The 16,476-nt window shown below is 37.4% G+C and overlaps 2 protein-coding genes across 4 annotated transcripts in view; one reads left to right on the forward strand and one right to left on the reverse strand.

Annotated features, from left to right (window-relative positions):
• LOC6039526 (regulator of gene activity) overlaps positions 1-14,520 on the forward strand; it is a 51,876-nt gene extending 37,356 nt beyond the window's left edge. For 2 of the 3 annotated variants that reach the window (XM_038262861.1, XM_038262860.1), the window contains exons 4-8: positions 7,093-7,345; positions 13,336-13,674; positions 13,742-13,946; positions 14,004-14,168; positions 14,236-14,520. In XM_038262861.1, the coding sequence (XP_038118789.1) occupies positions 7,093-7,345; positions 13,336-13,674; positions 13,742-13,946; positions 14,004-14,168; positions 14,236-14,461 (1,188 nt within the window). In that variant the 3' untranslated portion in view covers positions 14,462-14,520. The remainder of the gene's footprint in view (positions 1-7,092; positions 7,346-13,335; positions 13,675-13,741; positions 13,947-14,003; positions 14,169-14,235) is intronic. The other variant, XM_001849075.2, reaches the window with a different exon arrangement.
• A 45-nt stretch (positions 14,521-14,565) lies between these two features.
• Positions 14,566-15,007, reverse strand: LOC119769639. The gene is made up of 2 exons (XM_038262862.1): positions 14,788-15,007; positions 14,566-14,731 (listed from the first exon to the last, which is right to left on the reverse strand). Exons 1-2 carry the CDS (start codon positions 14,975-14,977, stop codon positions 14,580-14,582), a joined length of 342 nt encoding a protein of 113 aa, XP_038118790.1. The 5' UTR covers positions 14,978-15,007; the 3' UTR covers positions 14,566-14,579.
• Between the last annotated feature and the right edge of the window lie 1,469 nt (positions 15,008-16,476).

Below are 16,476 nucleotides of genomic sequence, written 5' to 3' on the forward strand. Positions count from 1 at the left end.
ACCTAAACATTCGGGTAATTGAATGGCATCCAAACTTAAATCTAGGATGCCGGAAAAATTGTTTTTAATTGCGTTTATTTGTGCAAGAATTGAACTAATGCTGATGTTTTATTTGAAGAAAATATTCTGTGAAACTATTCAGTAGATTTTTGGTAATATTTTACAAGTTATGTAATTTGAAATGCTCAAATTCGTATTCTGGTAAAACTTTAGTGTACAATCAGTTGTACAATGATTTTTTTTTTTCATTTTGTTCAAACAATCATTTACTTTTGAGATAAATTTTTATTAGCATTGAAATGTTTGAAATTGCATTTTCAATTCTTAAAAACCAAATTTAATACTATTTTTTTGGAAATTCAATAAACTATATTTATAACATAAATCATGCCATCTTGAAACGGTTCTTTCAAAAGACCGAAGTTTAAAAAGAACCGCGGTTCTTTTTTTCTGAGCCACGGTTCGTTCGCTCTTTTCAGTGAACCGGCTCTTTGAGCGGCTCGCTCATTTTTTGCCCACCTCTACCCAAAACATATCAATTAACCCTCTACAACCCAACCCCGCCTTTAGACGGGCTTCGATTTAAAAAAATCGCCAAAAATCCATTTTCAACCAATTTTTGATCTTTGAAAAGCATTGGAAAGAAGAACTCTTAATTTTTTTTGAAAATTTATGGGTTGGAAGTTTTACTTGTTTTATGTGACTTTTCTAAAGTTTTTAAAAATGTAATTTTTTAGAGGTCAACTTTAGCAGTGTGATTTACTAACATTTCTTATATTTTAAGTAAAAAGAAGTACCTATGCAGTAATTTTTCTAGTGCCTCCGACTATGCCTCTACGCATCTATTTACAATTTAAATGATAATGGTGCCATTTTATCCAAACATCAGCAACATTCTTGCAAAAATTGTATCCAGGTGGAAAAATATTCATAAAAAAAAAAACAAAAAACAAGTTTCCCTTTGGTTTCTTTACGAGGAGATCGCCCTGCAGTAACTATCGATCCCAATCGGCAAATTCCTAAAAATTTCGATGAAATGCATAATTTCGCTAAATTAAAATTAGGTTCTAGGCCCAATGTAGGGACATTTACCCTATCTTTCTAGCTTGAATTTTAATCAATCCTATGACAACTAAACAAAAAAATCCCAGCCTCTCCTACCGCCACAAATTTTAAGCTCGCTGTATGGATAATTATTCCCAATTACGCAGTTTTATGCTAAAAATGGAGTGCGATTACTGACTGCTCCAGCTCGGGGTGGCCGGTCGGTTGCCCCGACCGTCGTTTGGCCGACCAGCCGCGCGCTGACTCATCATAACCATCAAATATGACCGACCAACATATAACTAGTTCAACCGTAAAGCTTTTGCTCAAAATCGGTTACGAACTATTGCACCGAATGTCAATTGACGGGGTTTGAAGTGGGGCTCATTCGACCGTTCTAAATCGCGGGCTGTTTATTAAAAAGTTAAGCTTCTTGGTTTTGTTAAATAAATAACCTCAACGCGAAATAGTTTCGATTAGCAAGTTGTCATTTTGTGGCAGTTGGTGCTGCCGTGTGATGGGCTGTGAACGCGAACGCCCTAGGGGTAGTCAAGGGAGTGTGTTGTGTTTTGGTCAAAACTGGCTGTGAATAATTGATCCGCTAATGGGGATTCCATTTGGAAAGTGCACGGATCTGGCAGAGGTAGAACTATACTCAAGTGTCTGTTCTGGTGAGCTATTTAGCGTAAAAGTGCAAAAAAGTCGTGGTTTTTGGTTTATATTTGACTATTAGTGGGACAGAAAAAGATTACTCTTGTATCAAATAAAAAAAAAAGAAAAAGTCGACTACATACACTACATTAGCCAAAAAAATGAAAATGTTAAAAAAATTAAATTATTGGCCACGGTTTCAACATTAAAAAAAATATATATATTTTTAGAAAAGGTCATTCATGGTCACTATTTTTAAAAATTGAAAAACTGCAAATATTACGCTAAAATCAAACTTTCGTTGGCTATATCTTGAAAACGGAGCCCTTTATCAAAAAATCTGTAGAGTACTTTTCGATTGCAAATTCAATTTTGCATTAAAAAGTAATGTCAAACTTGTTTTGCATAGAACTTCGATTTTTTTCCAAAAATCACTATTTTTTCAAAAATTCATGACTCGGCGGCAGATTTTTTTGACCATGTTTCTCTATGGCTCAAAAGTTGCGGATTTTGTCTCCTAAAACATATCAAAAATTTCGAAAATCAAAAAATACGTATTTTGGGAAATTGAGTTTTAGTAAAAAAAAATTGATAAAAAAATCTGCAAAAAAAAATTCCGTGTACCTATTTTTTTCACAAAAGTCCTCAACAATACCTACAACTTTGCCGAAGACAACAAACTGATCAGAAAATTCACTCAAAAGTACAGCTGTTTGAATATTTACATACCATTTTTGTATGGACAGCAGCCAACATTGTATGGAGACTTGTATGGATGAACCAATCAAAATAGTTTATTTGGTCATAGGGAAGGCCCCCACAAAGTTTGAAACAAACCAAAAGGCCATCATTTTTTTCTGTTACCACTTTTCTGGTGTTATGTCACTTTTTCAGTCTAAATTGAGGTAAAATTGCATCATAATAGAGGTAAACGAAAGTCATAGCCAAAATACAACGACACCGACGCAATTTTGAAATGTTAATAACTTTGAAAAGGCGATCGCTCTTAGAAGCATCTGAAAGCACACATTCTAGGTTACATTTATTGAAAATGTTTCGGGGGTCATTTTTTTTGGGCATTTTTAACTATTCATAGAATTGGCCAAAATTCATTAAAAAATAAAAACGTTAATTTTGACAAGCTCTACATTTGTGTACAATGAGTTCAAATTGTGGCAAAAGGAAAAATACGTTTTTTTTTTATATTTCAGGATTTAATAAAATAATAAAAGGTATTCCATAAATAGGCAAGACCAGTTCCCAAATAACATTTTAAACTTTATCGTTGACGGCTATAAAACCTATCAGCCAAAACCAACATTAAAACCATTTAGTCGTAACAGCCTCCCCAGAACCCCGATAAACCCCTCCTAAAGCCCAAAAGGACCTCCGCAGAAGGTAGTCACGGCCTTACAACTGAACGTTAACAAACTCCTCAAAGCCTTAGTAAAACCTTTGTGGAAAAATGACATTTCATACGTCTTCAAACGTCTTATGCCCAATGATAAAATGGAGATGGTTTGCAAAAATGGCGATTATGGAATAAATTATATTGAAGAAAATTTAATGAATGTGAAAGCTTATTTCTTGAAATAGGTGACTCAATTTCACCGGCGGCTAAAATTTCATCGATGAATGTGAGGGAGGTAGAACCAAAACAAGTTTTTCATAAAACAAAAATTTTATTGAAATTAATTGAAAAAAAAATAATCAAGTTATTTTTGGGCTTCTATGGCTATGCTAATTATGTCCAAAATTCAGCACAAATGTGTGTTTTTATCAAATTTTAATCAAATTTATTGCTTTTTTTTTTATTCTGCAAAGATGGCGGTCAATTACATTCAATCAGACCAGGCATTTAGCGCCATATTTATGCAGTGCTATTTGGCCGCGATAAATGCTTTTTTAGGAGCTTATGGTTTTAAATGAGCATTTTTCATGCCTAATGGCCCTTGACAGCTAAAACATCCTTGGTTTTAAAGAAGCATGCGATAAAACTGTTTGGCATGGCATTGCCAAACAGTTTTTAAGACTCTCTTAAAACTTTCATAAAACCTTGGCTTTTATTGTAATCTGGTTTTATGTTCGAGGCATAAAATCTTGTTAAAACCAAATAAATCAGCTCTTGTTTGATGATTGCGTTAAATGCCGAAATAAAACTATTAAGCAATCAAGATGCCACTATAAAACCTCAATAAAACTAGGTGGTGGCTAAGTGGTTTAAAAATGTTGCTTGAGTTGTTACGTTGTTTCTTATCTTAGAGAAATTTGCCATCTTTAAACACGTTAACAAATGTCCTACAATAGAACGTTTTTTTGCCTTTCTTATAAAAGAAAGGTTAGGTTTGCTTTTGGAAAAACGCTTTTCTCAGAAATCTTAAAAAAATTCGCGCACGGCTAGGAATTCCCCAGAAAAAAATCCTATGTTTAATTTGAAGGTTTTGATGCGCTCTTTCGATTGAATTTTGGCCCAAAACCCGGAACTCAAAGCCTGATTTTTAAGAGCTCTTTTTCTGAAATACTTGTGCGATGTCTGTATCCGCTCAATTGGTGTCTTCCATCATTGGAAAACCGCTCGTAAAACCCACAATTTTTATATTTCAGATTTGTAGCCGTGGGGTCGGAGACGAACATTTTATTTTTCGATTCACAATTTTTCAACCAGTTAATGTGGTCAAAGACATTTTTAGAGGTATTTTTTGGACTATTTTCAAAATAACACTCTTAAATTAAAAGAATTCAGTTTCAAACAAAAAGCCATTCGAAAACATGCGAAAACATTGTTTGGGCCCAAAATTTGAGTTTTCCAAAATTTATTTCCAGAGATATAGCCATTTTAGTGTTTTACGTCTTATTTTTACCCTATTTTTCCTATTAAATTTTTGGTTTTACACAGAATCATATACTGAACATCAAAATCGAAGTCCCGGCTCGTTCTCGCTCGAAAGATCGACAAGTCGTCGAGTCGAAGCATAAACGCCAGCACATTTACGTTTGCGCGTTTTACGCTGCGCGTGAAAGTATTCTTTCAGGCTTCTCATAATAGATCGACAAAGTGCAATATCGATACATATTTTTTAAAGTTATTCATAGACTAACATTTAAGACTGAGTACCCTTTTTTCCAATAATGTCAATCCAATATGTTTTTTTATTAAATATAATTATCTTGCGACCCATAATGTACACCTGAAGTTAAAAAAAAGCATTCGAGGTTCAGCCTATAAAGATTCGAAGCTTTAGGTTAAATTCTCACTGGGTGGTATCATTATGTTTCTGAAAATTTAATTGCATTTTATTTGTCGGAGTTTCATCATTTTGTAAGAAAGGCTCTATTTCACCTCTGGTGATATTTAATCGGGTTTTTTTTTTCAACAAATCACTTGAAAAGTTACTCAATGAAAAAAAAAAATGCAAAAATACAGATTGTTATTTTTTTTCTAACATTTTGTAATTCATTTAAACTGATACATTGAGTAGCTTATCTAACTTTTCAAGGAAAATAAATTACCTTTTAAATGGCTGCAAGAATAGTAGTTTATGCAACATGTTGCAAATAGAGGATTTTTTCAGCACGAGCCGTACATTTATCCAACGAGGTTCACCGAGTTGGATAAATACGAAGAGTGCTGAAAAAATCAAGTTTTGCAACGAGTTCCATACAACATTTTTTGCAATTCCAAAAAACACACACTGAGTGAAATTTTATGTCAAATTTTCATGTATTTTGTCAATAAATCGTTTAAATCAAAAAAATGTTGAAAAGTGTATCTTTTCGAAACAAGTGCTAAAAAGTTCAACTTTTCAGCATTTATTTTGAAAAGTGAAAAGTGCAAAAATGTTCTTTTTGCAATTCCGTCGTGAAACTATTTACTTTTCCCGTCATTCTTGAATGACAAAATAGCCTACTTTTCTGTACCAAAAATAACAGAATCGAATAGCAACACTTTTCAGCACTTGTTTCGAAAAGTAACACTTTTCAACATTTTTTTGATTTAATCGATTTATTGACAAAACGCATGAAAATTTGACATAAAATTTCACTCAGTGTGTGTTTTTTGGAATTGCAAAAAATGTTGTATGGAACTCGTTGCAAAACTTGATTATTTCAGCACTCTTCGTATTTATTCAACTCGGTGAACCTCGTTGGATAAATGTACGACTCGTGCTGAAAAATCCTCTTTTTGCAACTTGTTGCATAAACTACTATTATCTATGTCGGTTAGTCATTAAAGTATACTTATATCTTTACGCAAAACAAAACTCTGATAGCTATAAAAAATAGATAAAGGGAAGGGGATGAGGGGTTGTAGGGCGGTATTAATTCAAATAATAAAATGGTTTGGGTTTATTTAATGGTTATTGATTGAAATTAATTTGTGTAACATCTTGTATTTAATGAAATTTAAGGTTTGTTGAAAATTAGAGTTTTAAATAACGTGTACAAAGTCTGAAAGTCTAGTAACTTCTTCTATTCCTTCTCTGGAAACACCCAACTCAATAAAGAGCAAACCTCGCGCCTGCCTGATCATCAAAACACTGATATAGAGGACTTTGAGATAACCATAGAGCTGCTAATCTGGTTGTGGTCAATTACGCCGACGTAGGTTTCCCAAGTGGAAGTACCTACGACGCTGCATTATATTGGTACCCGTTACAAAGAGCAGCCCCAATGTGCGAATCCGTGCTGACAATAATTATGATTCTGTTTACCTTGTGCCACAGACAAGTAGACTTTTTTTTTTCATTATTGAATTCAATGTCAACGAATTCATTGAAACGCAATTGCACGCAACCGAAGCACGTGGTGCGTCAAAAATATAAACATAAACAGGCAAGCACACAGCCACACACATCGCAATAATTTGCGTATCGCAAAAATAAAGTGGCTGAGCTGGTCGTCATCAAAGTTAAGCTGCTATACCACCGACTCTCTTCGTCTTCTTCTAGCGAGAACCAAGTTGAAACCAGTTTCGGTTAGTTGTATTGACCGAGGCCGGAAGATAAGCCAGCGCAGAAGAGAAGTAACAAAAAATGGAGGAAAATAATGGCACAAGACTCTGAGTCCTCGGAGTTCACCGAAAGAAACTACCAGAAGAAGTGAGAGAGAGAGAGAGAGTTGAAGCGTTTGAATTCGCGAATTTTTGCACAAATACACACACTTGAATATTAAAATTCTTGAAGTAACTGCAGCAAACAAGAGTGTAAACAACATCGCGGTTTGTGTTTGTTATCGCGCCTGTTTCGATTAGAAAGCGATTCCGAGACGCAGTGTAAACAAAAGGGAGGGCTTGTTCGTTTGAATGTCAAAAAGTACATCAAATCAAAATTCTTTCCACTTTCTTCTGTCAAACTAACTCGGTGTCTCTTTTTTTTTCCTTCCTTCCTCCTTCCACAGTCCAACATGGTCTCGTTCATGCAGTCACGAGGATACGGATCTCAGAGCGGGAATAGCATCAACAATTTCCATAGCGTGTTCGACAACGGGACGGCGGACACGGGAACGCCGCCCCTGCTCGACCTGTCCGAGTTTCCCTCGCTCACGAACGCGCGCGGCGGTGGTGGGCCCGGCGGCCAGGGTGGCGACCCGGCCTCGTCGCTGCCGCAGTCGAACGCGCTGCAGCCGCCCGGCAGTAAACCGTACGGTAAGTGTAAGTTGACCAGCGTGCCGCCAGCGACGAGATGTGCGTGCACTTTTTTCTTCCTACTACTACTACTAGCTTTGAGCTTTGAGAGGGATTCGATCGAGGCGAAAATGGGTGCCCCCCTCCACCTTTTGATTTTTGCCCGGGGGTTCGTTTGCGGTTCGATCGGATCTCAGGATAGGACTGCTTCTATAGGTTTTTTAGACGACTTTAAGATTAGGAAGTTCCAACAACGTAACAATCTAATTCAACCCCTGAATATCTCTTACTTTTTTAAACGAATGTCGGATTTTTACCAAAGGAATTTGCTAATGAGCAATTCCAGCTCAAATCAGGAATTTTTCTGGTACTTTTGTACCCGACCCTCTCCGATTTCAATGAAACTTTGTAGACATCTTATCCTAGGCCTATATTAGCCATTTTTGTAAATCGACGTCGTCGTGCTGTCTTGTCGCACCCGCCATTTTGACGTTCCGAGAAAAACGCGTTTTGATGTTTGACCTTGAATATACAAAACCGAGAGCACGCAATGTAAACAATAACAAACACGTTTTGTTTGCAAGGGAATGATGGAAAGAGAGGAAACACAAATCCGTATAAATAATTTCAAGATTTTTCAGGTGTAAACCGAAAACGCGATCAAAAATTAAAATGGAAAAATAAGGCTGCTTATTTAATTGTCGGTGTACAGGACGCCGCACTGTTTAATCACTTTCTGACGTCCATTCAATTTTGCAGTCCAAACCCAGTCATTGAATTGGAAAAATAAAATTCTTTTTCAAATTTTCTTTTCTTGGTTTGTGTTCACCTACGTCGAAGACCAAGATTGTTTACTTTTTGCTCTTTGGTCTGACAGTCTTGGTCTGACAGATTTGGTCTGTCAGCTTTATCATGGATTTTGGTCTGGTCTAGGCGAGGGATAGGACACAGCACCTTCCTGTTTGTTTGGCTGACCATTCTGTGCATTGTCCTGAAGTTTGGTTGAACTTGGTTGCTGGAGTCCCGAGTTATAATTACAAATGTTTACGGTAGTCTAGCTTGTACGTGCGACAAACGACTGACTTTCCTGGCCTGAAATCCCTTTGGCCTTTTGTCGCACTTACATCAATTTTCAGGGAGTGACAAGATAGCACGACGAGATTGAAACTTCTTTCATATGTAAAGTGACAAAAATGCACGTAGTTTTTTTTTCGGTTTTTGTTGAATATCTCAGGATTGAAATCGAATTTTGGGGATCTGTGAAGGTCAAAAGGTGAGGCATTGTGAGCTGCACAAAATGGCGTTCTTAACTCAATTTGGCCCAAAATGCACGTACGACAAGTTAGCACGATGGCGACGATATATGGAGCCAGAAGTACTCGAAAATAACATTTCAGAAAGACGTAAGGTATTTAAATATTTTTGTATTTTGCAATTCAAAAATTACTGTATCTCGAAGCCGTTGCATCGTATCACAAAATGGTCAAAGACAAACTTGTAGGAAATTGGACGAGCTTTCTGAAAAAAATACACTGAAACAAAAATACACGCCACTTTTACGAGATTTTTTGATTTTTAAGTCTAAAACTTAAATTTAAAGGTGATGTCACGTTTTTTTTCCGTTCAAAATTTTTGAGGAAATAGCCTAAAATGTTACCAAAAGACTGACGAAAAATGCAGGATGGTATGTTTCTCCTAAAAAAAATACAAAAATCATTTACTACAACTGTTTTTTTTTTGAAAAGTGGTCTAAACGTTAAATTTACATTAAAGTTTTTACATTAAAGTCTCCATATTGACCATTGCCCTAAGTCCAATCCTTGGGAAGATACAGCGGTTTTAAAAATAAAAATGTTGAAAAAATAGGTTTTTTGGTGGTTTTTGGCAATTTCTATATGACAGACTTGGTTTTTCTGTCTCGTAAATATTTTTAACGGAAAGCTCGTCCAATTTCCCATAAGTTTGTCTTTGACAGCTTTTCAATTAAATGTATGGGCTTTCAGATATAAGTTTAATTACATTGCTCATAACTTTAAATAGAATATTTTTTTCAGTGTGGTAGAAACCTGGATAGTAAATAAGCTTAAGTAAATAATAAGACAAGTCAAATTGAAAAACTGCCAAAGGCAAACTTATGGGAAATTGGACGAGCTTTCCGGTAAAAATATTTACGAGACAGCAAAACCAAGTCTGTCATATAGAAATTGCCAAAAACCACAAAAAACCCGTTTTTTCCACATTTTTATTTTTAAAACCGCTGTATCTTCCCAAGGATTGGACATAGGACAATGGTCAATATGAAGACTTTTATGTAAAATTGTCTGGAAAATCGATCCGCACTACTGGTTTTTAAAAATTTTGACGTTTAGACCACTTTTCAAAAAACAGTAGTAGTAAATGATTTTTGTATTTTTTAGGGGAAATATAGGCGATCAAACGTCAAAATTACCCACCACTTGAGGGCGCTGAAACTTGGGGTGATGTTTTCATTATATTCTACAGCGAGTAAATTGATTTGAAATTTGAAATTGTTTTATTTCATCATAAATTCGACCTTAATAGCAAATTATACCATTGATTGATATAAACGAAAATATTTTTGTGATGGCCGATTTAACCTAATCAATTAAGAATGTAGATTATTCAAGTGGACAAATATTTTTTAAAGTCACTTTTACCATAAAAGCAAAGCTCGCGTTTTCAATCCGGATCTCTGAATTTTCAATGAAAAAGGCAACTTAGCAAAAAAATCAAAAAGTCTGTCGATAGAACTTTTTATTTCTTACCTCCTGTTAACTTTATTTTATTCCAAAAGATCAATTTCCTTTTAAAAAACCTTCAAATAGTTTTCACTCCCCTTTGCATCTATCGCGCAAAAACGTAAACGTAACCTTGCACCAAAGTTCTTCTACTCGAATGTAGGTGGCGAATCGAGTGTTTAGCTTTGGTTTTGGGGGCCTATTGCCGTTCAAGAGCCAAACGACAGGCGACACCTAGTGTTGAGTAGCAGAACAGAGCGAAGAATGTCGATTGAAATTTCCGCCCTTTTAGGTTATGTATGCGAATTCTGTTTTGTTAAATTCCAGCGTTGAGAACAACTTTTGAGCAAAAATTCGAGCTGATACTTTGTTAACTTTTGATGCTCTATCATTTTAAACAATATTATTTTTTCAAAATTATTTTTTTTTCAATTTTTTTTTATTGCGTTAATTTATAAAGGGCAAAGAGTTAACAATTGTACTACTTGAATTTTTTCTCAAAAGTTGTTCTATGAGCTGTAAATTCAATTTTAAGTTTGCATTCTTATGTAACCGAACAGCGAAAATTTGAATCGTCATTCTTCGATGCTTTGCGCCATCTGTCGGAATTTTTGAGCTTTTGATCGCGAATACTATCCTGCATTTTTCGTGAGTCTTTTTGTAACATTTTAGGCTCCTCAAAAATTTTGAGCGATAAAAAATCGTAACATCACCATCAAATTTAACTTTTAAACTAATAACTGAAAATCTCATAGAAGTGGCGGGTATTTTTGTTTCAGTTGCTTGCAAAATACAAAAATATTTAAATATCATACGCCCTTCTCAAATGTTATTTTCGAGTACTATTGGCTCCATATACACAAAAATGGCTTATATAGGCCTAGGATAACATGTCTACAAAGTTTCATTGAAATCGGAGAGGGTCGGGTACAAAAGTACCAGAAAAATTCCTGATTTGAGCTGGAATTTCTCAATATACACTCAACCCAGGGATGCCACATTTGAAGATTTTCGAGCACAGGCTCAATGCTCAAACGTATTGTTTTGCCATGTTATTCGATGATTTTTAATTAAATGAATTACTCACGAAAAAGATAACAAGTTTTTGCTTCTTTTGTCAAAAACAGATTTGTATTATATTATTTTGCCATCAAGTTAAACTCATTTGCGTTTTTGTGATGTGCCCGAAAATCTTCAAAATCTGGCATGCCTGACTCAACCCCCCGTGGCTGGTCACTTTTTCGTTTGACACTTCTTATGTTTGTACCCCGTTGGTTGGTCAAAGTCAAACTAAAAAGTGACGAACTGTCACTTTTTACACGGCGCTCACGCACACTATCAAACCAATCTTTTGGTAGTGTGTGTGTGAGCTCTGCGTAAAGAGGGTGTCAAACTAAAAAGTGACCCCATTCGTTTGACAACAATTGGTGTCAAACTATCTGAGTTTGAGTATAATTAATTTGATCGCAATTCTCCAGAAATTCTTCATCGGCGTGCCTTCCGATCAGCGATGATTTAGGAAGGACTTCATTTATTAAAACGGGTTGATAACATAAACCCAGAAACATATTCGTTGATGTGCCTTCCGATGATCGATTATATAGGGAGGACTTAATTATGCAAACGAATGTGCTTGACTCAACAAAATTTGGCTCGTTTCTATATAAGGAAAACAAAGCAAAATCACTACAAAACATGCTAATTAACCACACGAAAAGCTGCTCGCTCACCGGGTTTTAAGGAGAATCTCAGCGTAGTATCTGATAAAAAAATGGTTACCAAAATACCATAACCTAATTTTTTGATTATCCAATAATTGAAAAAAAGAAAAATAAAAAAAATCGGATTATCGTTTCCAGCTAAGCGATTCCATGTTGGTGTAACAAAAATGCCTTTTTTGTTCTTTTAGTGGCTGTAGCTTATTACCAATAAGCACAAAGTCCCAGCTCTAGTCTGAGGGCCTCGTTGCGAGGTGGTTAGCGGCTTCGGCTGCCGATCCCTTAGTTGCTATGGGGAGCGGGTTCGATTCCCGCCTTATCCTCGTGGCCTTCTATCGGATGGGGAAGTGAAACGCGAAAGCAGGTTTTGGGTGACTTACCACACATAACCTTCGGACGCCTAGAAACGAGCAGAAACATAGACCACAAAAGACCTGGGGGCCGTTAAAGTGGATTTCGTTGCGTTTTTTTGGGTTTTGTCTGAGTATCGAGAAATTAAAAGTGAGAGTGTGTGCGTGCAACATGGAGATGAACTTTTTGAAAAGCCTTGGTAAGCTTCACAGCAACTGCACAGAAAGTTCAATTCCATGTTGCGATTTGACAGCTCGATAGCTTTGGAGTATTCAATGAGTGATCAGTGAAACTAGTTTGAATAATACCCTTGTAGGCTAGGGTGACAATAAAAAAATCGAGACATCAAGGATACCCTCTGACTTGATTTCTTAGGCATAAATAAGTATTTAGGCCAATTTTGAGCCTAATCGGTTAAGGTTTAAGAGTCGCTTTTTATCATTGAAAATCGCAAAAATGTATGCAGAAAAACAACGTTTCAGTATTTTTCTGCCAGGTGGCGCGGGTCTCGCCCAAAAGCGTGAAAGTGTGAGATTCCTGTAGGAAATTCAATTTGCAACTTTGCCGAAGGGTGTAAAACGATCCGAGTTGATCCTGATTTTTGGTGATGTTTTCTTACATACTTCCTATTCATTTCGTATGTACTTTCAAGTATATAAGCCGTTTTTTTATCGCATTGCTAATAACTCATCAGGATCAACTCGGATCTTCTTGCACCCTGCGACAAAGTTGGAAATTGAATGTCTTTCAAGAATCTCACAATTGTGTAATTTTGGGCGAGACCTGCTCCACCTGCAGCCAAACTCCTGAAGCGTTGTTTATCCTTTAACATTTTTGCGATTTTTCCCATATAAACTTCAATGATGAAAAGCGACCCCTCAACACCTAAACTCCCAAGCTCGAGAAAAAGGGGGAGTTTCCATACAAATTCCCCCTTTTTCTCGAGCTTGGTAGTTTAGGTGCTAACCTTAACCGATTTGGCTCAAGATTGGCCCAGATACTTATTTTTGCCTAAGAAATCGAGTCAGAGGGATTTTAGCATCATTTGTCATCCTATTGCAGGCCCATAGACAGTTTAGTAACCAGATTAGGACAGGAGAGGAAACAGTTGTTGAATGTTTCAAAAATATGAACTAATTTGAATTTATCTGTTTTTCTCCATTTTTTTTTTTCAACAATCCAATTCCAGTTGGTATGGTAAAGCAGCCGACGTCCGAGCAGACGGAGTTTACGATGTCGAGCGAAGACTTCCCGGCGCTGCCCGGCACGCAGCAGAACGCGTCCGGCGGTGCCGACAACAGCGGCGGCCAGCTGGCGGCGAGTCAGGGCCTGCAGGGCGTCCACCACCATCATCATTCGGGCGATCATCATGGTGCGGACAGTTTGGGCGGCGTCGGCGGCAAGGGCGGCGGTCCGATCGGTGGTGCTGTCGGCATGGGCATGGACCTGCAGAACGTGGACGCGGCCAATTCCAGCGTCAACATGGACAAGGGAGCTATGAAACGAGGCGTACAAACATCACCCAATGGTAAGGGGGGAGGAGGGGACGCCTGAATTGTTGGGTCGCTTTTGAAAACCACGCTTTTTTTTTCTAGGAATGGTCACGAATATTCCTGCTAGTATGGTCAATAACCAGTTCGGTATGGTTGGTCTCTTAACGTTCATCCGCGCCGCCGAATCCGATCCAAACCTGGTAACGTTGGCGATGGGCCAGGACCTGATGGCACTGGGACTGAATCTGACGTCGGTCGAGAACCTGTATCCTAGTTTCGGCGGCCCCTTTGCCGACTCTCCGGCGAGGTAGGCCCCATATGGTTTGATTTTGGTCAACAGTTGCTAACCTTCTTACGCTTGCAGACCCCAAGATATCGACTACAACGTACCACCAGAGTATTTGATCAACATGTCAATAAGGGATAAGCTGTCGAAGCTAACGTTGCAAAAATATAAGGATGATCTATTATTTTATTTATTTTACACGAACGTTGGTGATGTGATGCAGCTGGCGGCCGCAGCAGAACTGTAAGTCTTGTCCGCCGAACCTAGGCGTAACTCTCTAACGATCCTCTCTCCACCCCCTTCCTTCCAGACATAGTAGAGATTGGCGATATCATACGGAGGAGAAGGTGTGGATCACGCGCGTGCCGGGCATGACACCGTACGAGAAGAATGGCACAACCGAACGTGGCACGTATTACTACTTCGATGCGCAAAATTGGCGACGAGTGCCAAAAGAATTTCAAGTGGATACAGTGAAGTTAGATAAATGTCCAAATCTAAGTGCTTACGTTACGATGAGCGGACAGCCTGTATAATATTTATTAATTTGTAATTAAAAAGGAAAAAATTGCAGAAAACAAGAAGAAAGGAAAAAGATTAAAAACTTTTCTGATTCAAGTAGAAAAAAAAACAGGTGGTGTTTTTATTCTCTTCTCAATTGATCAACTCATTCTTGACAACGGTCTGCTGTGGTGGCGTTTTGGGACTAATCGTCGATCGTTGGGCTTCCCGGGTCTTGTGGATCTCCTCCAGGTAGTCGACCTTGTTGGCGAGTATGATTTTTGAGGTTAGGCGGCTGGTGTTTACTGTTGAAGAGCAAATGTTAGGAATATCTGCCATTTTTTGAAGTTATTTCGCATACCCCGTAGTTCCAGCGTTCGGTTGGTCATCCTAAGCAGTTGGTCCATGATTTTGGCGGGATTGCGACCTGGGTTGTCCATGTTATTCTGGGTTTTTGAAACAATCGGCGTTTGGAATGTAGGGCGAGGCAAACACGTGGTTCTGATGGAACATAACCTATATCCTGTCACATGTGAAATCGAGCCAAACATTTCATTAGGGCACAAAACCAAAAACCGCGATTCGAGAAAATCGCTTGCAAAAAAGTGGACAACTTGTTTCAATTCCTATTTAAAGGCTAGTCTGCAGATCGGAAGGAAAGGGGCCAAGAAACAACGAACAGCAGAACAAAGGAGAGGGAACGTTTTCTTGGGGCTTTTCTTCACCCTCTCTGACTTGCTTGCGCTGCCGCTGCTTCCCATATGAAATTTTTCTTGACCGGTTTCTTCCGAAGTGCATACCTTACATAAAAAAGAAGCTTGACTGATGGTATTTTTACTGATGATATGATTAAAAACATCATTATCCTCAAATCTGCTTAAATACTTCTTAATTTTTGTTGATTTTCGTAATTAAACTCATAATTTAAAAAAAAATCGTTATTGGGCCCTTTTAACATTCCAACTGTTGTTCATAATGGGCCCTTTCTAAATGAAATTTCGAAGAGAGCTGAAAGGGCACTAAAGCGCTGTCACCGGATTGTTGTTTTGAATTATGTTTACGAGCCCTTTTGTTTAGTTAGAAATAATGAGTAATTCAGTAGAAATTTTGATTATTGGTGTAGTTTTGTGATTGAATAGTGTAGATAAGGTATATGAAACATAAAAATTCTTCAAAAGTGTACGGAACAGCAGCCGCGGGACCGTTTTAAATATTGTTTTTTGACGAAGTTTTTCTCTGCAGAAATCCTTGGGGAAAAGTAAGCTAAACTTTTTTTTGAAGTGAATCAGTGTTAAGAATGTATGAAAAGTTCACTTTACAACACAAAAAATTCCTCAGGTACGAGAACCTAACGAAAAATAAAAGGGCACATTTGAACTTTTTTTTTGGTTTGCAGTGAACATGGTTATGTGCCCTTTTGTATTTTTGATTTTTTCAATAGGAAATTGTTTGTTATCAATCTGATTCTTGGAGGGCATGTAGGGAGTGTTCTAATGAATGGAATAGTGGAATAATCCCAAATGTTTACGTTTTGGTTTTGTGCCCTAATGAAATGTTTGGCTCGAAATGACAGCGAAATAGAATGATCGTAGCAGGCGCAGTTCACTTTGACTGTATTCGTTTGTTCAAGTTAGAGGAGATTCTCAGCTAATTTTCAAGCTTTACCAACTTCTTGTTGGTAAACGTCTTCGATATAATACAGTGCCATCCCGGTTTTGGTAACACCCCAAATTGGTTTTATATTCTCGATTATATTCGATGATTTTGTTTTCAAAATCTGCGACCCCATTTTAGTTAAATTTGAGCCGTTGATTGCCTGTTACACCGAGCCACGTAGCCCAGTGGTAACGCTTCTGCCTCGTAAGCGGTAGATCGGGGTTCAAATCCCGGCTCGGACCAACACAACTGGTGATCTTTTCCCTTCTGGAATCGATTGCTTAGTAAAGGGAAGGTAGTGTATCGTCACAAACTGGACCTTATCACGACACCTTAGGGAGGCGACCTATGGAATGTTAACATTAACCTTAACATGTTAACATTAAGTTGAGAA

Source organism: Culex quinquefasciatus, chromosome 3 (genome assembly GCF_015732765.1).
Source record: "Culex quinquefasciatus strain JHB chromosome 3, VPISU_Cqui_1.0_pri_paternal, whole genome shotgun sequence".
Lineage (NCBI taxonomy): Eukaryota > Metazoa > Arthropoda > Insecta > Diptera > Culicidae > Culex > Culex quinquefasciatus.

Bases quoted from the DNA above. Each gene is read 5' to 3' on its own strand.
- LOC119769639 (XM_038262862.1), bottom strand. From the start codon at position 14,977: ATGTTTGGCTCGATTTCACATGTGACAGGATATAGGTTATGTTCCATC. The intron at 14,732-14,787 runs GTATGCGAAATA...GCTCTTCAACAG, and splicing joins CCGAACGCTGGAACTACGGG to TAAACACCAGCCGCCTAACC.